Raw genomic sequence first — 22610 nt, 5'->3', positions numbered from 1 at the left:
TTTTGATCAAATAAATGCAGCCTTGATAAACATAAAGGACATTATTTTTAAAAATACTGAACCTGACCTTTTGAGCCATAGTGTATATCAGATATGAAAAACAAATTTTAAATTCTTTCTATAAAGAAAAAAGAAATCTATACTTCAACATTCAAAATAGTTGCATGTTGATGTCAAATTCCAGTGTGAAATTTTCTTCCACCAAGATGGAGCTGTGATATTTTCGAGGCAGGATTGTGTTGTTGTATTAAGTGGATTCTTGATTGCATATGGTATGGTTGTATAACAGTGAATATTTTGGTAGTTTCATTATTTTAATTAGAACCTTTTTTTCTCTGTATTGTCCTTCTGTACAACTAATTAGAGATTTGTCAGTACTTTTTCTTCGCCTTGCTGCTGGCAGAGTCCTGACTCACATTGCTGACTGTGCACCTGCTGGAGACAGAACGAAAGAAAGAGAGAGAGAGAGAGAGAGAGAGAGAGAGAGAGAGAGAGAGAGAGAGAGAGGGAGAGCGAGAGAGAGAGAGAGAAAGAGAGAGAGAGAGAGAGAGAGAGAGCAGCTCTCCCAGTCTTGCAGTAGTTCTAGCAGAATCCTTCACTCCTTCATTCTGTATGCTCAGTCCAGGGAGAGATGGGTAACTCTCAGAGGAAGATACCTGGCTGTGGCTTGAAAAAAAGGAGGAGGACAAAGAGGGGTAGTAAAAACACAGGCCAGAGAGCAGGCACAACAGGTAAGACGACTAGATTTCAGACAAGGATAGTGATCTAGGTACCCTGCAGAGGTGAATGCAGGTAGTTCATGAACTACAATATAGATGACCATCGTTTTAACTCATTTACTTCGCATTCTGGTGCAATTATACTGCAGCGTACTGCTTGCTCAATAAGCACTGACCTCTACGTGAATCGAACTCTCCCGTAACTGCGGTGTTCAATGGCACTTTACTAGACATTGAGACTTTTGATGCTTTTGTGATTTAAATTGTGTACTGCTCATTGAAGACATGCATGAAAACCATGTGTGCTTTGAGTTTATTTTTAAAAAAATGCCCCTTAACTGTGACTAATGGCATAATAAGAGTCTCAGACTATTATCTTACAACATGCTATATGTAACTCTACCCTACTATGTTTCATACAAAGCATACTTCCTCTTCAACTGAACTCATTTTCAATTGAATGTCTTGTCCAAAATTGCAGAGGGAATGATTACAGAGCGTGCACAATAGAGGTCAGGTCACGCATGTGCCGCATGAGGATCAGTGCTTGATAATGCGAGGCAGAAACGAAAAGAACAGCAGAGCAGTGCTGAGTAATAGTCTGTTCACCGCATTCACACATCATCACAGCACACGTTCAGATGGAGGGGAGGAGAGATGAGGAGCATGTGAGGTAGGGCTTAGATCAAAACACCAACTTCTTTCCAAAGCTGGTATTTAATTAAATATATACGTTTCTGTATAATTATGTATATGTCTAACGTTTCTGTATAATCATGTATATGTATACGTTTACGTATAATCATGTATGTAGGCCTATAACATTTATGTATAATCATGTATGTGTATACATTTATGTATAATCATGTACAGGTATAAATATAATTATATGTAATCAGTGTTTTTCTCACCTTGTCCTTCATCTTGGATTTATAGTTTTCATTAAGGTTGTCGCAATGAATTCTGGTATTGCATTCTCTATATTATAAATATACCATTCATATGTTTGATGTCAGTAAAGACAGTGAAATAGTTTATTTTCTATATTGCTTACAGGACTGAAAAAATGTAATAAGGCACTTAAATCTGCAAATCAAATCCGTAACTTTTGGCGCTCTAGTGGTTGATAAACAGAACTTGCGGAAGAACATTGTAGCAGGTACTGGTCTACTCCGCAGCGGGACGACCCGAACCATTCTCAAATACTCCGAATATAAACACTTATTATAGGTGTAGCGTAGTGATTCAGGATAAGACAAAAACACGGTTTGGAAAATGGATTCATGGTGTACTCGCTTATTATATACATTTTGTACATTTTGAACACAAAAAAACTTACGAACTGCAGCTTTAAGTAGATGAAGCAAAAACAAAAACTGGCCCACTCCCAGAGACAAAGTATTATTGGAGACTATCAATGGGAGGCTCTTAATTTCAATTGAAGCATGAATGCACTTAATCCAGATTTAAATTCCACTCACTAGCTCAGGTCTGAATACATCAGTGATGTGTCAATCAGATGTGTTTAAGAGACAAGTAGTTAAAGCCTATCTGAAATATTAAGCTGAAATTTAAATCTAAATAATACAATTAAGTTTCCACTGGCAACTAAATAAAATTATTTAGTTATTTTAAGTTAACTTGGGCAAGTGACATTTGATTTCCCTGATTAATTGTGCTCATTCCTAACATTTCGTTTAGAGCTGTCTCATTTATCAATGCAAGTTAACATAAAACATGAAAAGACAGTAAAAAGCAGGTATCAGGTTAGCATTGCTGAGTAAAAGCACTCAAAAACATTGTTAATTTTAATGGTTCTCTGCTTGTGTTTAGAGTTAAGGTTATAGAAAGTGGTTTGTGTGTGTGTGTGTGTGTGTGTGTGTGTGTGTGTGTGTGTGTGTGTGTGTGTGTGTGTGTGTGTGTGAGAGAGAGAGAGAGAGAGAGAGAGAGAGAGAGAGAGAGAGAGAGAGAGAGAGAGAGAGAGAGAGAGAGAGAGAGAGAGAGATGCCTTGTGTTCATTTCTGTAAAAGACTGGGCTATTGTCATGGTTTACCTCATGGTTAATAAGCACTAAAATGTTTTCTCTCTGACTGTCAGCTTGAACTATCTGCATCATATTTAGACATAGCTTTCAGAAACATAAGAGCCCTTTGGGGCGTCCTTCAGGAAAACCCTTCATGTGAGTCTGGGGGAAAAATGTTTCCCAGACCCTTCCATGAGAAGCCACTTCTGTTTTGTATTACACTTTCGAGTCATATGTCCTAAGACATTTGTTCCATTTACATACAACAAAGGGTTTGTTGCTTTAAAATCCAGTGTTTTTCTAAGCAACCATCATCATCAGCCCTCCACCTTTTCTCTGTGGTCTTCTAAGAGAGGAAATGCATTTCTGGTATTATTCTGCTGATCACGGCCTGATAAGGATCTGCTAATTCATTGTAAATTAGATATGAAGGGTTGCTTGGATACAGATGACTCTGTGTAGTTCAAGGGGACCACTGTGCATTGAATACTGATGGGCAGATGCTCCTTTATAGAAGAGAGGAGGAGACAGGAAGCTGGGCAAAAGAGAAAAAGATAGAGGGAGAAATACTAATGAAGCCGTCTTCCACCTTCATCTCAGAATGTCATTTGTTGTATTGTAATTCATAATATTGATTACAGTGAATGAAAATGGAAACATACACTACCGTTCAAAAGTTTGGGCCAGTAAGATTTTATGTTTTTGAAAGTAGTATTCTGCTCACCCAGGCCGCATTCATTTGATTTTTTTAAAAATACAGCAAAAACATTAATATTGTGAATACTATTTATTTATTAAATTTATTTCTGTCATGGAAAAGCTGACATTTCAGCATCATTATTCCAGTTGTCAGTGTCACATGATCCTTCAGAAATCATTCTAATATGCTGATTTGGTGCTCAAGAAACATTTCTTATTATTATCATATTTTTTTAGGATTCTTTGATAAATAGAAACTTCAAAGGTTAGTTATTTTATTAGAAATAAAAAAATATTTTGTAACATTATAAATATATCTACTGTCAATTTAAATATATATATATATATATATACACACACACACACTCAGAGTTAGGTCCATATATATTTGGACACAGGCACAGTTTTCATAATGTTGGCTCTTTATGACACCAGAATAAAATAAAAAATGATACAATCAAGATGAAGTTGAAGTGCAGACTTTATTCAAGTAAAAAATATCAAGTAAAAAGTTTAGGAATTGCAACCATTATTTATATTTTATATTTTTAAATATTTAGTTTGAAAATCCTTTGCAGGCAATGACTGCCTTAAGTCTGGAACCCACTGACGTTACCAAACACTGTGTTTCCTCCTTTCTGATGCTTTGCCAGGCCTTAACTGCAGCTGTCTTCAGTTGTTGTTTGTTTGTGGGTCTTTCTGCCTTTAGCTTTGCCTTCAGCAAAAGAAATGCATGCTGGATCGGGTTAAAAATCAAGTTTTTGACTTGGCCATTGCAGAATATTCCACTTCTTTTCCTTCAAAAACTCCTGGATTGCTTTTGCAGTGTTTTGGATCATTGTCCATCTGTACCGTGAAACGCCGTCCAATTAACTTAACTGGATTTGGCTGAGTCTGGGCAGACAGTCACAGTATATCCCTATAGACTCACTTCTGTCTTCTGTCACATTATCAATAAGTGCCACTGGAGGCCATGCATGCCCATGCCATCACACTGCCTCCACCGTGTTTTACACATGACGTTGTATGCTTTGGATCATGAGCTGTTCCAAGCCTTCTCCATACCTTTTTCTTCTGTTCATTCTGGTACAGATTAAGCTTAGTTTCATCTGTCCAAAGAGTGCTTTTCCAGAACTGGTCAGGATTTTTTTTTTTTATGTTTTTTTTGGCAAATTCTAATCTGGCCTTTTTATTCTTGAGGCTTGACAGTGTGTATTTCTCTCCTGAAGTCTGCTCTTGATCGTAGACTTTGACGATGACAAGTTTAGCTCCTGGAGAGTGTTCTTCACTTGGCTGGATGTTGTGAATGGGTTTTTCTTTACCATAGAGTGGATCCTGCAATCATCTCTGTTGTCTTCTGTGGACGTCCAAGCCTTTTTATGTTGCTGACCTCACCAGTGCATTATTATTTTCTCAGAATGTATTAAACTGTTGATTTGGCCACTCCTATTGTTCCTGCTATCTGTCTGATTGATTTGTGTGATTTTTTAAGCCTAATGACGACCTGTTTGACTTGCATGGAGAGATCCTTTGACGGCATGATGTGGGTTTACAACAACAGCTTCCAAATGCAAATACCAAACTTAGAATCCAGACCTTTTACCTATAGGAATAGCCCACACCTGTCCATGAAACAGCTTTTGAGTCAATTGTTCATTCATTTTGGTGGGCTTGAATATGTTTTGGCAAAGGCCTTAAAATTGTGGGTTTATATAGGATCCCTTTCGGGGTTTCCTTCATAATTTGGAGCCTATTCTGAAGGGTCCTCATGGAAATGCCCTATAGGATTCCAACATAACACAAAATAACAAGTATTTCTTTTAGAACACATTTTGTAGAACATCACAAATTTACAAATATATTTGTAAGTCCTTTGTGATTACCATGAACTATTGAAGAGTTTCCATGTGATTCCAACACAAGAAAAATACAATGGGTTCTGATAAGGATTACATACTATTCAATCAAATCAAATGCACAAAAAATTTAGGAATTTTACTCTGTTCTTAGGATCTTGTTCTTTCACTGTTGGATTCTTAGATGTTCCAATAGGAATTCTGTAGACATTCCTGACATTGTCATTTCTCTGTCTTTCTCTCTAGCGGTATCAAATCTGGACATTGAGAGTAAACTGACATCCCACTATCAGGCTTCATGGAATCAGCAACACAATCTGTTCCACACTTGTACACGGCCACCATGTCTCGAGGAGTTACACCGACATGCCAAGCTCAACCTGCGGGCACTGCACAGAGGTACTGAGTGAGGCTTTTGGGCCTACATTTTTTTGGGGTTTCAAACCATAGTGGGGTCAAAATGGCCATTTGATTTTTTTTTATAAAGTTCTTTTCATCCAAACGTATCTTATATCACAACAATTGTAACCAAATTCCCCCTGTGGTTCAGTGGTCTGCCCAGGGCCACAATGGTGATAGATCAGGATAGATGAGAATTATGATCCTGGAGTTCCCCTCTGGGATCAATAAAGTGTTTCTATGTTGTCCTCAATCTGTATAAACATTTATCAAGTTACTGAGTCTACCTGGAAATGAACCTCTTACCTTAGTGAGAGGTCACTAACCTCTCACTTCCATCTTCCAATCTCGCTATATGTCACCTTTGAAATCTATTTCATTCTCTGTATGTATGGAAAGATTTTTCCTTTGAAGATAATAAGTGAGTTTGATATTTTACTTGAAATTTATGTGGATCTATATAATCAGATAATTAATTTTATATAATGATAATAATCAATAATTAATTACTATTAGATATTAATGTATCTGTATAAGGGAAAAAATGACACAAATGCATTTAGAGGCAGATGTTGGAGGAGTTTAGTGATTCATACATCTGATTCATACTGCCACCTTGTGTTTGAATGAGGAAATTTGATCTGGCACTGCCTTAAACTCAATGTGAACCATCATAGCATAATTCATATTTTTCCCTTGAATCAATTTTACTTACATTAATTACACATAGAATGTGACCAGAACATTGATTTTACATTGTCAGCATGCAATACATCCATTAGAGGCCTTCTAGATATGAAACATTTTAGTTAGCAGTTGACAGTCTGTAAATTCTGTAAAACAGAAGTTGTTATAATTCATACTTTAGTTTAGACTGAAATTGCTTAGTAAACTGAAGTGTGTGTGTGTGTGTGTGTACTTTACAGACCAGCAGCAGCGTCAGCGTTCAACCAGCAGAGAGCGTGGTCGGGTCACCATATCAATATCTGTGGCCCCGCCCATGCCAACCTTCCCTTCAGCTCACAAACTCAGACGGCGGGAGCAGAGGGGGCGACACTCACGCCTGGTGGTAAGGCACTCAACATTTAATCGCCACTCATGTAGTACATATAGGTTGTGTCCCAATTCAAAGGCTGCATCCTTTCAAAGGCCGTGAAGGTTGGACTGAACATTTTTAAATGGTACGGATTAGCCTATGGAGGATTGTTCTTGTCGCCTAGCAACTGTGACAGCTGCCGTTGATGAGTGACAGTAACGTTTATTCTAGACTTTTTTGAAAGTTATATTAAACTGTCTGAAAACAAAACAGGGTTCAAAAACTGTTTAAATATGTTCACCATGGTCCTTTTCGAGAGTATAAACTATATATAATCACATCTTAGTAAGAAATAAGTCAACATTTGAACCGCTTTTTTATTTATTTATTTATTTTACATTTTTATCATTAGATATTAGAGTAAGTTGAAACCCAATACTTGCAATTTCTCTCAAAAATATCCTGTCGTCACTGTTGCAATGAATTCTGGGGTAGGCAAGGCCGCAAAGGATTCATCAGTTGCATCCTTCATTTCACGGGAAACGAAGCACGCATTTGGAGGCTGCATTTGAAGGAGCCTTCGAATTTGGACAGTCTTCATCGCGCCGTGGGGACGCAATCGGCCTTCGAACGCAGCCTGCGATGCAGCCTCTGAATTGGGACGCAGGGATGACGTCAAAACCCTGAAGACTCATTTGCCAGTGGTTCCCTTGAGATTTTCCTGTGGGTTTTTATAATGGGGGTTTTCAATTTATGAGAATTTAAAATAAGAACTTTGGTAAACATAGGTTGATAATACTTGGACGTTTTGTTCTACAACATTAATTACACACAACCAAAATGCAAATTTTGCTTTATTAGTAACTAAATCGGAAATATTGGGGTGTGAGTGTGTGTGTAATTTATGCTGTAGAACAAAACATTCAAGTATCGTCAACTTATGTTTCGTGAAGATCTTATTTTACTCATAAATTGAAACACCTCATTATAAAAACCCATTGGAAGATTTTGCGGGAACCACTGGCGATTTAGTCTTCCGGGTCTTGCACCACTCTATAGAGAGGAGGTCCAAAGATCAGTGGTTCTCAGCTGGTTTTGTTTCAAGGACCTAGAATGTATTTAGAATGTCAAGTGGTGACCTAATCCAGTACTATAATTGTTTATCTTGCAAAACATAAACTGTTATAAGACAAACAAAATATTTTTGGCCTTAAGCTAGCACACTCTCTCCTGCCATGCACACCAGGAGAGGAGCGTTAGAGAGAGTGATGTGCAGACTATCCAGAGGAAGGTAAAGACTATCTGTTTGCTTTTATTGTATTGTTCTGTGATACCATCCCATTATAACATATTTTGTCACGTTTTGTTTGACTTCCTAAGACCCCAGAACATTACAAAACATTATGAAAAAAGTTAATAAACCAAATATTAAATGGCAAATTACTTTTTTTCCGTTTTACATAAATTCTGTGTTCAGTGTCCAGTACGGGACATGAAAATAATAATTTTTTACTGCATGTAAAATATTGAATGTTAAATAATATAGTTATTTTAGTTAGTGTGAATTGGCCTTAAAATGCTGCTTCGTCCAACCGCTCAGTATACTGGAGAATGTACAGTGAAGTGAATGTCACTAAACTAAGAGTTGTGTAGGAACACTCAAACATTGGTCTGAAAACATGTTACCATGTGGTGATTGGAGTAAGGGTTATTTTTTTATTTTTTTTATACATGTATTATTTCTTTTTATTTTTTTTACATCTTTTGAATGTTTTACATGTTTTCATAAGGTAACATCCACAAGAAATTAGCTGCTGCATGTGATTTCAAGGGTGGGTGAAATATATTCTGGGTTCTTTATCTGTATTGTTCCTTACATTTAACTGCTGCAGGAGAGACCGGCCAAGGAGGGTGAATTCAAACCCGTCCTCAGAAAGGTAAATGACATCATTTTGTGATGTAAAAACAGGACCCTGGCCTAATTACCAGGGGATGCCAGATTGATTCAAATCCTTCCATAACAATCACATTTAGAAAATTCCTTCTCCATCAGATTACAACCTTTCATTTCAGCTTGTATGTTGCAGATGTGAACCACAAGCCAGAGTGTGTATATGTTGTCCCTGTTTCCTGACAGCATGTTCACTCCATGGAATTCATAAAAACATCACATCAGACTTTTATTTTGATTTTTGAAATCAAATACATGATGCCATTTTTTTTTGTTTTGTCATTGGTTTAGTTCTATTTTCCATCTTTTAATTTTAGTATCAGCGCTCCCGTTCCTCCTCCCCTGTTCAGTGTTGTAACTTCATTCCTTGGATGAGAAAGGTATTTTGCCCACTTAAAGACAGCTTGTTAACTCTAACTCCTAACATTTTCTTTTTCTCCTTGTCCTAACCTAATCATGTTAGAACAAGACTTCCTCCATATGTAAATATGTCTGTTTAGCTATTTAGTTTGTTTGCTCTTCTTTTGCAAATACTCTGTAAAGATTCATATTTGGAATTGCTAATAACATCATCATAGTTCCATGTATGAGTAAATCCTAATGATAATTAAGTAAATTATTTCATAAGATATTTTTGTATTTATAACCAGAATTAGTTATTGAATATGTGTTATAATATAAATGATAATTTATAAGTTTGTTATTTGACAACATTTTAAATGGGGCAGCTAAGTATCATTTGGGACAATATGCATATATAATATATAAATATATTACTATATTTCTGTGATATACTGCATTTGGCATTGCAGAGAGATCTGATATAGTAAGATCCTTCCTTATAGTTTTTGCTTTGATGTTGAATACTATTCCGCTACTTTTTGTGTCAATAAAACAGATTTCTTTCATGATTTTTCCATCGATTTCCTTTCTTATTTACTCTCTATGGTAAAACCTGACCTTCATGAAAGATATTTTTACATTTGCATGTTTTTATCTTGTTCTAAAGAAGTACCTAATCTCTATGTCTTGTCCATTGCTTTATGCCTCATCATCTCAAAGCTGCATTTCTTATTCCCATTTATCTGTGTTGTTTTGACTATACATGTATGTGTATGTACATGACTACTTTATATAGTTGCTGCCAAATGTCTTCATTGTTAGTTTTGAGGGAAAAGTCAAGCATCAGTTCACGCTTAGTTAGCTATTTTGTATTTTTATTGTATATTTGCTGTGAAATTCAAACATTAAGTGATAAAAAAATTTTTGGAAGTTTTGGGGGCCACTGTATAAAATCTTGTGATCCTGTAGATAACATTTTATTTTTACATTCAACTGTGTGTTTACATTCTGTGTATTTAGACATATTAAATCATCAATCTGGTTCTAAATAGAGCTAACCATTGTAATATCATCCCATGTTAGGCTGGTACCAACACAGAAACAGATGGAGAATTGCCAGTGATGAGCCATAGGCCTAAATGTCCTGTTCCCAATGTACCTACCACCCTGGACAAACAGACAAACTGGTCCAAAGGCCTGCCTCTTCCCACACCAGAAGAGAGAGTAAAGAATGACTCACACGTGATTTCATCCTGTATAATTCCAATAAATGTTTCTGGTAAAGCAACTACTTCAGATTCAATACAAACTAACACAAAAAAGGACTATGACATTTGCTTAGCTAGTACTGAGTGTCTGTTTTTTTTTTTTTTCACAGGTGTTGGATTTGACAGAGAAGCCAGTGCTCGCTGCTCTCTTGTTCACTCACAGTCAGTTCTACAGAGACGTCGGAAACTCAGGAGGCGAAAAACGATCACTGGCATCCCCAAACGGGTTCAACAAGACATGGGTATGGCCAGCTGATACTTTCCATCTAAAGATCCAGTTCATCAAAGGAACTTTATATATAAAAACTTCTGTTCATTTTACATATAACATTTTCTTTCATTTTATCTGCATATAGTTTTAGTTTAATTATTGATTTTCTAATTTACCTGTAGATTCTGATGAATCACCTGTGGCTAGAGAGAGAACAGTGATCATCCATGCCAACCCACACAAGTCACTGTGGCATGAGGAGCTCTCCCTGAGTGGCCGAGTATTGCACACCAAGGACTCTGGCTGTCAGACAGATGACTTCCTGATTGCTGCTCCATCCCGGAGGCGTATCCGTGCCCAGAGGGGTCAGGGAATTCCAGCTTCTCTCTCACACTCCACTGGAAACATCACCTCCCTGCCGGATCGCTCTGATACCGTGTATGCTGCAGCAACAGCCACCCGTGTTCGTTCCAGAAGTCTTCCACGTGAGGGTGGCCGACTTCTGGATGAGGACCAAGATGACAGTGATGATGATGATGATGACAATGATGAAGATGATGAAGAGGAAGATGAGGAGCTCTCTCCGTATGAGGCAGAGGACTTCCTGCCAGGTCCAGGACAGAGAATTCCAAAGGATGAGGAAGAGAGTACTGATGACCAAGCCATGCCAGAGCTACAGTTTGGAACTCTCAAGCGTATGCAGCATTCGGAAAGCCCTGACCACGCATGGATGGAGAGAGGGAGATCCAGGCTCCCACGCAAAGTTGACATGGGAAGCTGTGAAATTTCATCCAGCTCAGATACTTTCAGTAGCCCCATTCACTCTGTCTCTACTACAGGAGTGCTTGGCAGCCAGATCGACCATAAAGAGGATCACCAGTCCTCAAGTGGCAACTGGAGCGGAAGCAGCTCCACTTGCCCATCGCAGACGTCTGAGACTCTTCCGCCTGCTGCCTCCCCTCCCCTGACTGGATCCTCACACTGTGATTCAGAACTCTCCCTCAATACTGGGTCCCATGTCATTGATGATTCCACTGGCTTCATAATTGATCCCTACCACATGGACAAGCCACAAGGACAGGGGCAACGATCCAATTCTTTTACCTCATCAGCTACTGATCAGATGGATGATGCAGGTGTCAGCACTGCTAGTGATGGGGAGTGGAACTGTGCCCAGGAACAGCAGGATCAGCCCTGCCCCCAAGACTTCAGCCCAAAGCATTCCAGAGAGGATGAGAGCGGCGTCAGCTGCCCCAGTTATTCTAGTGGGGAAACTTACGAGAGCTTCGGTGACCAAGCAACCGCTAGGAAATCTGAGATGCACTACATCGTTGACACTGAAAGATTCTATTCCTCCATGCACTTTGACTGTGGTCTTAAGGGTAGCAGAAGCTACTACAACTATGCAGCCATTGACCCAGACTGTGGCCCAAGTGGGAATATAGCACCTGACATGGGTGAATACCCTCAGTCAGAGTACAGAGCCACCAGGACACTTGGCAGACCGTGTCTCTCCTTAAAAAAACCAAAGGCCAAGCCACCCCCACCAAAACGTAGCTCTTCATTAAAGGAAACAAGCAGTGGTGTGAACGTTCTAGAGCAGAGCGAACCAAAGATTACTTGCGAGTTGCCGCTGCCCTTGTCTTCCAGGGAGATGAAACTGCAGCTTGACTTGGCTGGTTCTGCAGGGCACCTTGAGACTGCAGGTCTTGAGTCACTTGGCGCATGGGGAGTGGAGAATGTCAGGGACATACTTGACTGCTCCTCTCCATTCAGTTCCTCAGACACACATTCTTTTAAGGATGAAGGTGCTGTGCAAGCAGACTATGCAGACCTCTGGCTCCACAGTGACTTGAAATCAAATGACCCTTACCGGTCTCTGTCCAACTCTAGTGCTGCTACGGGTACAACTGTTATTGAATGCATCAAGTCATCAGAAAGTGCAGAAATGCAAGCCTGTCAACCCAGGTCCAGACCTACTTCCCCAACTCTTCCTCCACCTGAAGGTGACTTCAAGCTGGCTTCCCCTGAAAAGCTGGCAGGCTTAGCATCCCCTTCCAGTGGATATTCCAGTCAGTCTGAAACACCTACATCTTCCTTCCCCTCCGCTTTCTTCCCAGGGCCCCTGTCTCCAACCAGTGGCAAGAGGAAACCCAAAGTCCCTGAAAGGAAGTCCTCCCTTTGCTCCCTACAACAGCCACAGCTTTTAGTCAGAGACCCAGGCATTTTCACCAGGAGGGAAACTGACTTCCATGCCATACCCCCCAGTCACCTCGACCTAAGTGCTCTTCACAGCAAGCACTTTGCTCACAGAAATCAGATGCACATCCTCCACCAGAATAAGCAGAAAGCTGCCATAGCTGCTGCTGCTGCTGCTGAAGCACGCACTGCAGCCGTCGCCGCTGCCGCTGCTGCAGAGGCTCGCATTGCAGCTGCAGCTTCCACTTCAGAGAGTGCAACAAGCACAGCATCCAGCTCAGCCCATTTGGCTATTACTCCAACTGTTCTTAGATCAGTGCAACTGCGATCTATTTGTAGACCAGCTGAAGGGAACCAAGGCTATGCTCTGGCCAGTGTAAATCCAGTAACTCGCCCCAAGTGTCCCACAGTAATAACTGACGCCCCGTCCTCTAGCAATAGGCACAACCGGAAACCGCCAGCCTACAAACCCCCTACGGCACAGTTCTGTGAATCACAAGTTCCACTGGTGGAAAATGTTGTTCTTCCCCAGGAGGAAGTTAGAGTGAGACAGGAGAGGCTTGGTCCTGGTACTTACTGGGCAATGACTGCTTTCAGAACTGTAGATCCTTGTCCTGAAAAAGAAGACTCTTCGACAAGGTCATCTCAAAGTTCTGAGCAAGAACAAGACAGCAGAAGGTACCCAGATGTGCAACTGACAATATCACCAGGGAGACTAAAACAAGATATAAATCAACTTTTGCGGCCAGAGCCTTCAGCACAGCCCGTGTGTTTGGCCAGTACAATGCCGCCTCCAGCTTATAGTGAAATACAGAGGAGCAATTTTGTACTGTGCAGCAGTCCTGACAAAGTGCCTGTTTCAACTCAAGAGGCATCGCACATTTACACAATCAGTGATGTACAAGGCAGAGAGGAGGATTATGAGACATCAGGTGTCGCAACCAGAAGTGCCTCACAGGACATAAGGGAAGAAGAGTCGACCCCGGACACAGAGGACTACTTCAGCAAGGGTAATTGTCCTGTAAAAAACGGCAAGATATTAAACGTGATCTGATTTATAGTACCATGACTATATGCAATGATAACGAGTACTGTAAACATGCCTTGGCTTTTTTCGTTCAATATTTTAAATCAACTTCTAAAGTTTCTGGCTCTGTGCATAGCATAGTCACAAAACACAGAAAACTCCAGGCAGAGTCAGTGATTGTTTTTATTTCACCTCTAGAGGCCGCTATTCCAAAACAGCAACTACACAACCATACTGTAGGTGCTGATTAATCAGTAAAACCAATATATTGTTCAACCTCTTTTTCACATTATATAACTGTAGAAGGCCTAGTATACATTTTTTAAAAGACTGATTTCACATTAAAGCTGTAAAATGTATAACTTTGAGGTTGAACTTGATACATGAATGCTTTGCATGTTGACAGAATCAACTCCCAGTGACAATTCATCCTCTCCTTTGACTGATGACTCTAAACCTGATGATGATAATGCTTTTCCATCCCCCAACAAATTACGCACAACTGAAGATCTGTTTGCTATGATACACAGGTAAGCCTGATTGTTTTACCTACCAGTGCAGGGTTTTGCGAATCATTCTGTATGTTCTCTATGACTTTTGGTTTTGATGATGACATTGGATGACATTGCATGCAGACATGGAAAGTGATTGTGGCATACAATGCACATGTATGTGACCTTAATACACCATCAACTAAAATATTGCAGATCTAAAAGGAAAGTGCTGGGGCGTAAAGACTCAGGGGAGATGAGTGGAAAAAGTCGGCCTGGTGTGGCACCTGCACCCGCCCCTGTCAGCAATCCTACTGTATGCCCGGTTACCCCTGCTGCCTCAGTCCCTTCAACCTGCCTCCAGCGAGCCTCAGGACCCATCTACAGGAGTGCCAAAAAGTCCAGTACATCCAGTGAGGAGTTTAAACTCCTGCTGCTAAAGAAGGGTAGTCGCTCAGACTCGAGTTACCGCATGTCTGCTACAGAGATCCTTAAGAGCCCCATCACACCCAAGACTCAAGCAGAGCTGCTATTAGAGGCTGCAAGGCAACCAGAAGAGCCCCCCTTACCCCTACAGGATTCCATTAGCAGTGGTGATCCACTTCCGAGCTCATTCCCTAAGGCCAACAGTGAGGGATTCTCCCCAAAAACACTTACCATGTCAGCTGCCTCCAGACAGGGACGTTCCAGGATTCCACCTGCGGCAAACAGCAGTCGCTATAGCACGCGGAGTCGGCTGTACACTGCCCCAATGCAGGCCATATCAGAAGGAGAGACTGAGAACTCAGATGGAAGTCCACACGATGACCGCTCCTCTTAGTGGTATAATAATTTTTTTATCCACTTAGCAAAATGATAAATATTTTATAATATGAAAACATTCTATTTGAACTGTGTGAGAGTGCTGTACACATTATGATTTGCCTAGTGTTCTCCCCTGATGTTTGTGATTTGAAAAAAACATTGATTTCTTTAAGCTCCTTTTGTACACTAAAAGTCAACTGAAAAAAATGGAAGTACATTCATTTTTGCATTACCCAATACTGTATTGATCATTTTTGAGGAATGATTTCAATCATAATCCCACACTTTTATGCTCACAAAATGAAAAGGTGAAATCCTTTGTCATTTTAACAAGATATTGAAAAGGTAACTTGTTTCTTTCTTAATATGATAGAAAACAATTCTATTTCCACCATCCATCACACATTTACATGAATACGTGGATGTTAAGCTTTTCTGAGGACAATCGCACCATGGCCTTTCTTAGCAGGGTGTCTAAGTGTGCAAGGGGAAAGACTTCTGAGACAAAAAGCCAGAAATTCCACGAAAATAATTCTAAATGTGGACTGGTTTGCAAAACCATTCATTCTTTTGCACTTAATTGGTTCATTATACCTTGAAATATACAACCTGGATGCAATGTTAAAAAACAAAGTGAGCAGAAAGAAGTAATCCAGTTTTAGTTTTTCATTTAGAGTAATGGAACGTCTATGGCGTGTGTCTGTTTGAATCTCAATCTCTCAAACAGCATTCCAACAACTATTACGAAAACAAATGTAACTCTTTTTACCTGTGTTTAGTTTACCGTTTCTTCAAAGACCCAAATTGGGTTGTGTATTTTCGTCACATTTTTCAGGTGTCATCATGTATATTTACTTAACCACCCAACACGGAAAATTTTTGTGACTGCAGAAGAAACGAGGACTTCCGAGAGAAATTCACTTCAGTCTCAATGTATTCTGTGAATACCCTTAAAATCAAGCATACTGTACATTTGAAGAAGAATGGATTCACTTTTAAAGTTAAACTCTTAAGAGTTTGAAGTCTTCTCGGAGTTCAAAACTCATAGGACTTAGCTAATTTGTCAAGCCTACACTGTGCCACTGGAGGGAAGGTGACAAGCTGTGAAAAGATCGATCTTTAGTCATCCGTCTGATTAACGCTCTTTCACTGTGGTCGTAATTCAGTTTCTTCATCCTCTGTACAGCATGCAATAAAACACAAGAACATGTCACATCTCCATGTATTTCCACCTTCACTTGAATATGTTAAGTATGTGCTATGTTCAGTAAATGTACAAAATGTATAGATTTGTTTGAAATTAGCAGTTTTACATCACTGTATACACAGTTTGAGCTTTTTCCCATTTAGTGGAGGAACTGGACAATCTAATCTAATGAAGCACTATTTGTGTAGAGCTGAGTTTTGAAAAAACAGATTGAAGCATAAGGGGCCATTTGGTTTAAATGATGATAGAATTATATTTAGGGATAAGTGTAATGTGAGAACTGATTTATATCTCAATCTCTGGGATATATAGATGAAATGACTGCAAACAGGCAGCAGTTTGAAATCCATTGCTCATCTGTATATACATGGATGATTGACTTAAACATAATATTTCAGCCTTTTTTCTGAACTGTTGTTGGTTTGTCAAGTATTGTTATGTCCAAGAGGTTTGAGAATTTAATTCTTTTTATCGTTTTATACCGGTAGAGAAATCTTCCAGGATATTCTGAGACACTAACAGAACAGATATTTTCTCTTAAATAGGAGCTGCAATGTGCCACGTCTTATTTCTCCTTTATTACAACCCTGTCTGATGGTTGTTGCAATTAGCATTGCTTTATAACTACAGACTTTTGGAAGTACAGACTACTTTTTTCCCTTGTGTCCATATACTAGAACTAAATCTATGAAATCTTCTTTTAGATTGCAACATTTAATAGAAAAAAAAAATATTTTTAATTATGGGATATTTTATCCAGAGAATTATTTTGTTAATGAATTTGGAAAAGAATAATGATAAAGCTTTATTTAAATAAAATAAGAAAAAAATGTTTCATATCAGGGGTGTATCAGCCAATGATGAAGATACCGAACTTGTAAACATTCTTCTAATTAGCTGTAAACTTGCATTCTGAACAAATAAGCTATTCTATATGTTATACAACTGTAGTTAAATGTTATGGTGCTTTGAATTCTATACCCAGGCCATATTCTGTCATTGTTGCCATTCACATCATCAGTTTCCTTTTCATATTTATCTCTCTGTACTTGTGATGCAAAAGCAGTCATGAAAACAACACTCGTGACAACTCAAACATTTAGATATGTAGCAATGAATATGTCTTTTGTTTTATTTTTCATAACACAACAGTAGCCACATTTGAGGTATCAACCTTACCTGTAGTGAAGCTAGCCAGGCAGTTTGGGCCTTATTTGCAAAATATTAAAGAAAAAAAATGAAGGGAAATCACAAAGTGTGTTATCTGTATCATTGTTTTACCTCAACACAGTTTTGGACTGTTTTAAACAGGTACAAGGTACTACACAAAAATGATCATATCAATAAAGAACGAATGAAAGAAAACATAAGACACTACACAGAAAAGTTATTTTATTGTTTTCTTTGTTGTAACTGAAATATACATCTTGGACTTGGTTTCTTTGTTTTTAATTTTATTTTCTTAGACAATTTTTTGCTGAATTACTCTGCATTAATGGAGAAGCACAGTCTGTTTTGCCAAATGGTTTTAAATGTGTTTTGTTGTAAAATAATTGCAAATTATAATAAATTAATTGATGAATATATAATAAAAAATGAGGGTTAAAGTGATAATGTCTGGGGACAAGATGCATCTCATTCAGTTACAATAATCAGGAAACAAATCTCACTCTGCATACAAGCTCGCTTCAAGAGATTTTAATCCATTTTGTATTTTTGTATAAACATGTACATATGATCTTTTTAAAGTAAAAAAAAAAAAATAACAAGACACAAATGTTTCATTTTTTAACATGTTTTAAAGGTTTACATTAATTCCAAGCCTTTGTATATTTTTGAGCTGTGCGACTCTCTCAGTCCTGTATTTATTTTTTAGTAAACATTGTGAAAATTCCATTGTAAATTTGAACCATTTCTTGCCAGCTCAAGTGACTGCTTAGTAACTGTGCATAGAGAAAGCCAATAAATGTGACTGCATTGAAGAATGACTGGATGTCTGAAGTATGATTTACATAGTAGGCCTAAGCCTACATGCACTCGATGCAATACTGATTCATTCAGTAAGAACAAATTAAACGTCTTACAATTAGATACAGCCCATAAGTGATTTAAGGCCAATTATGTGAATGTATAGTGACGGGTGAAGATTTATAAATACCGAGATGCCATGCACATCACAACATTTATTTTCACAATCAAATGATCTGCTTGATGTAGGCCTACCACTGCTTGGGAATGATCAATACGACTTTTTAGATTTTAACACTGATTTAAATAACCTTTTTGGTCTTCGTGACACCCTGATTTGAGCCTGACAATGTAGGCTATTTTTCGTTTAAAATATTCCGACGTGAGGTTTTTTTTTTCTTTTTTTTCTTTTTTTCTAATGCGACTGTTGTTTTAGAAATGTGTCACATTCCTATTTCCAAATGGCGACGCATCAAGCTTGACGTGACAGTCCACAGTCACAGTGAGTAAAAATCATGTAGGCTATTTAAAACACAGCTATAATTCTGTAAAGCAGTAACTTTACTGCTCATTCTGGACTATAAGAAAACAAAGGAAGGTGTTGAAACTTTAGTCTGGACTTTGTTTTGTAGACTGAGATAAGGCCTTTTTAAAATTCCAGAAAACGCCACAAGAGGAGGCCATTTCTCCAGGAACTGGGTAAATCGCTTAACTCGGCTCATACAAGAAAGGGAGAGCAAAATAACTCATCCTGGTCCCTCTCAACCTTGACATTAAAGCATCTTTTTTTCTTTCTTTTTTTTGACGATCAAGCATCGTATTACTCATAGCCTACATATCGTCATTGGATAGTGTGTGGTCTCCTCCTCTCTCTGCTGCCAGCTTGTTACTCCTGACTACATTAGGATAACTCTCCAGCACTCTTAAATAATTTTGGAGTTGAGAACTAACGTTAGTCTTAACACACAGGAACCTGTCCTGTAGCCTATGAATCACAATTATTCTTAAATCTGGGAATAGACAACATTTGTCCAAACCAGCTGGCGATATGCAACTGTTTCTATTTCTGCGGCTGGACAAACAAAATACAAAGTATGGTAGGCCTAATGATAATCTCAGGTTCATATGTGCTTTATTTAATGTTAAATGAATTTAATGTGAGTTTTGAATATCATTTTGTGTGACATATAGGCCTACTGCAAGTGACAATGTATAGGCTAATTCACCTCTGCTCTTGTAAATAAATTGAAGCAAAAACGTGAACTCTACTCAATGTGAACAAACAAGTGTAAGTTAGGCCTATTATTACAAAGATTGTTTCAATTTCTCAGTACTTTAAATAATGTTAAAATTGCGAGTTTTTTAATGAATTTGTCCTCCTTATTATCGTTGCTATAGTGCGCGAGCGTCCTTCTGATTGGCTTGATGATGATTTTTGATTTATTTGGTCGATTTTGTTCACTAATGGACCTACCAATCTCTGTGTTTTTACCCCCCTGTAATCTGACACCAAATCTCAGGTAGGCTAAAAAAAAAAAAAAAAAAAAAAAAAATCATTCTGACCCCCTCGACAAAACAGTTAGGCTAGCAGCTAGCCTACTTTGTAAATTCATCCCATTTCGCTAAGATTTTGGCTTTCTTCATTTATGTTTCTTTCTTCAGAATTTTATGAATATGAGCCGGGAAAGTTTCTGAAATGTGTTTGATTTTGACACGGAATGACCCAAATGTGCTTATGTCTGAAAACCTTTTATACACCTTTTATACGGCTACTGAAAATAAATGACATGCACTGTGTAGTAGGCTACAGAACAAATATTTTGAGTGTCCCTTATTTTCCTATAAAGAACCACGATTGTCCCTTATATTCCTTTCCAGAAGTTGGCCACGGTAGTAGCCTACAAATTAGCCTACATTTTAGTTAAAAAATCTAGTAACAGAAAAACGTTTTATGCGGCCACACCTTTAACGTTACGCAAACGGCTATAATTATTAACTCTGTCATGTTGAGCATAACAATCCTTTTAATTTTTTTTTATTGTTTTTCAATAACCAAGCATGATCTATTTCAGTCATTATTATTATTTATTTATTTTAAACTTGACTAACTGTATATTTGAGTGAGATGTCACTCAGACAAGTGAACAAAGCCCTCAGGATCCATTTTGAACTTTCCATAAGAGATTAGACAAGAGCCATTGGTAAGTGATTAAGCGCCAGATGAAATATGGCTGGAGGGTGTTAGTCAGAGGTAGACCCTTTGGCCCCTGAGGTTAGTGCACAGCATTGTTGAAGCTCATGGCAGTCTTTGAGGCTGAATGTGGGACAATGGGTCTTTCAGAGTCAGGAGACCAGAGACGACATGAGGCAACAGACCACCATCACTTCTGACAAACTCATTGTTCCAGTGACACGCTGAGATCCCCAATTTAAGAAAAGAAACTTTAAAAAGTCAGGTTTAAAACTGCACTGCACTCATTAAATTGGTACATGTTCGATTTGTAGCCTATATTCTGTCACCTGAAATAGCAGTCAAGTCAATAATGTTGAACTGGACAACCTTATTTCAGAGGACGGAGCAGCACAGAAGGGGCCGTCCAAAAGTTAATTCTCTACATACTTTCTCACAGATCTGCAGCTATCAGACAGACAGAGCTGACTCTTCTGCAAGACTGCTGTTTCTATCCAGTGATACAATTTTAAAAAGGAATTGAGCCTTGCTACACTAAATTAAGTCAACAACATAGATATAATTGGTTAAAACAGCACCTGAACTGCCAACTTAAGAAAAAGGTAAGATTGTTTCTGTTCACAATTAACAGAATATTGTAAATTAGATTTAAAGAGCATTTTAAAGGGATAGTTCACCCAAAAATGGACATTTTGTCATTGAGTTTCTTTCTTCTGCTGAACACAAAAGATGATATTTTGAAGAATGTTGGTAACCAGACAGTTGACGGCACCCATTGACTTCCATAGTAGTTTTTTTTTTTCTAGAAAGGCATGTTCCTGAATTAACATATTTTTTTGATCCTGGAACAACATTCCTGTCCGAAAATGTAGTCCTATCCCTAAACCTAAGCCTACCCATAACTTATCCCTAAAATCAGAGGTAAATAATAGGTGAACAACGCTGATGTAGAAGCACCTGGTTGCAAGCCTAAACTTGACATAAACTGTAAACTTGTCTCTCATATATTATTGGTTGTTTGGAATGTTGTCCCAGGGTCAACAAAGTTGTTGTACTTGGTGAAATCACATTCACCTATTCCCACTTGTGAAAGTAATAATCATTTTAAAAATTAAACCTTTGTAGAGTATTTTTTTCCCTAAATACTTGTGAAGTTACAATGGATCAGTAAGTTCCAAATATAAAGTTGAATCCACTCTGCTTTAGCAACAGGAACACTGTGCATATGATCCACTCTTGTCCACAGTTCTCCTTTGGTACACAGCGTTTATTGCTTTGTTATCCATGTATTTGGATATGAAGTAAACATTTAATTGCACAACAGTTAACTTGTGGAGGCCAGATAAAAAGTCATCCATTTCAATGCAAGAAATAAAGAGAAAAATGAATAGATATATATTAAAATATTTATTTAACCTGAAAAGTAAACCAAATACTAAGACATTCGGAAATGCATGTATTTTCCACTTCAGCATTTCACTTAAATTGTTATGCTTATTTATGAAGACATTTTTACTAGTGGTTTTAGACTTTTTGGACCTTGCTGTTCATATCTGGCTAACGTAACTTCTCACTAGATTAAATGAATCTGGTTTGAGAAGACTTGAGAAGACCTTCTCTGAGCGACTAACATTGAAAATGGAAGAATTTCTCTTCTTTTACTATATGTGATTCCACAATAGCATTAAATCCCACTGCAGATCTTTACAGAATTGTCAAAGCACAAACTTTTCATGATAGTTTGAAAGGCCTGACAATTTTACCCAAAGCAGCTCTTACATCTGCTCAATATTATTCATTTATATGATTGCTAACCAAGATCTCATGTGGATTAAATTTCCAAAAACATATTGACTGCCCAGGACAGGACCATCCTAAATGCATACCATCAAAACAAAGTGAAACCAGAATTATAAAAAAAATTTTTTAATGATTATAAAAGAATATTCTGTTTAGTATAATTTTTGGATTGAATGTTGTATCTCATTCTCATTGTATTTCATGTTAACTTACCATATAGACTAGATGGGCTAGAATGAAAATATCCCATACAGACCAAAAATATTTCTTTATCAGGAAATTCAGATGCAATCTGAGCTATCATCAGCTTGATTTACGCATTACATTAATGCTGCAGTGGTAAGTGGCCAAATGGTTTGGGGACGTTGCCTATTTTATATGTGTGAATATTTGTGTTCTCCAGAGACAAATGCACCGCA

At 38.1% G+C, this 22610-nt stretch overlaps 1 protein-coding gene across 3 annotated transcripts in view; it reads left to right on the top strand.

Annotated features, from left to right (window-relative positions):
- nhsb (Nance-Horan syndrome b (congenital cataracts and dental anomalies)) overlaps positions 1–17457 on the top strand; it is a 56521-nt gene extending 39064 nt beyond the window's left edge. For 2 of the 3 annotated variants that reach the window (XM_084100229.1, XM_084100230.1), the window contains exons 2-10: positions 5544–5696; positions 6623–6765; positions 7979–8023; positions 8625–8669; positions 10109–10304; positions 10404–10535; positions 10687–13713; positions 14137–14260; positions 14438–17457. In XM_084100229.1, the coding sequence (XP_083956355.1) occupies positions 5544–5696; positions 6623–6765; positions 7979–8023; positions 8625–8669; positions 10109–10304; positions 10404–10535; positions 10687–13713; positions 14137–14260; positions 14438–15041 (4469 nt within the window). In that variant the 3' untranslated portion in view covers positions 15042–17457. The remainder of the gene's footprint in view (positions 1–5543; positions 5697–6622; positions 6766–7978; positions 8024–8624; positions 8670–10108; positions 10305–10403; positions 10536–10686; positions 13714–14136; positions 14261–14437) is intronic. The other variant, XM_084100231.1, reaches the window with a different exon arrangement.
- The last annotated feature ends 5153 nt before the right edge of the window (positions 17458–22610 follow it).

Source organism: Abramis brama (assembly GCF_963993115.1).
Source record: "Abramis brama genome assembly, chromosome: 23".
Classification (NCBI taxonomy): domain Eukaryota; kingdom Metazoa; phylum Chordata; class Actinopteri; order Cypriniformes; family Leuciscidae; genus Abramis; species Abramis brama.
Note: the sequence above shows the minus strand (reverse complement) of the source record. Positions and strands in the feature narration are given on the sequence as shown.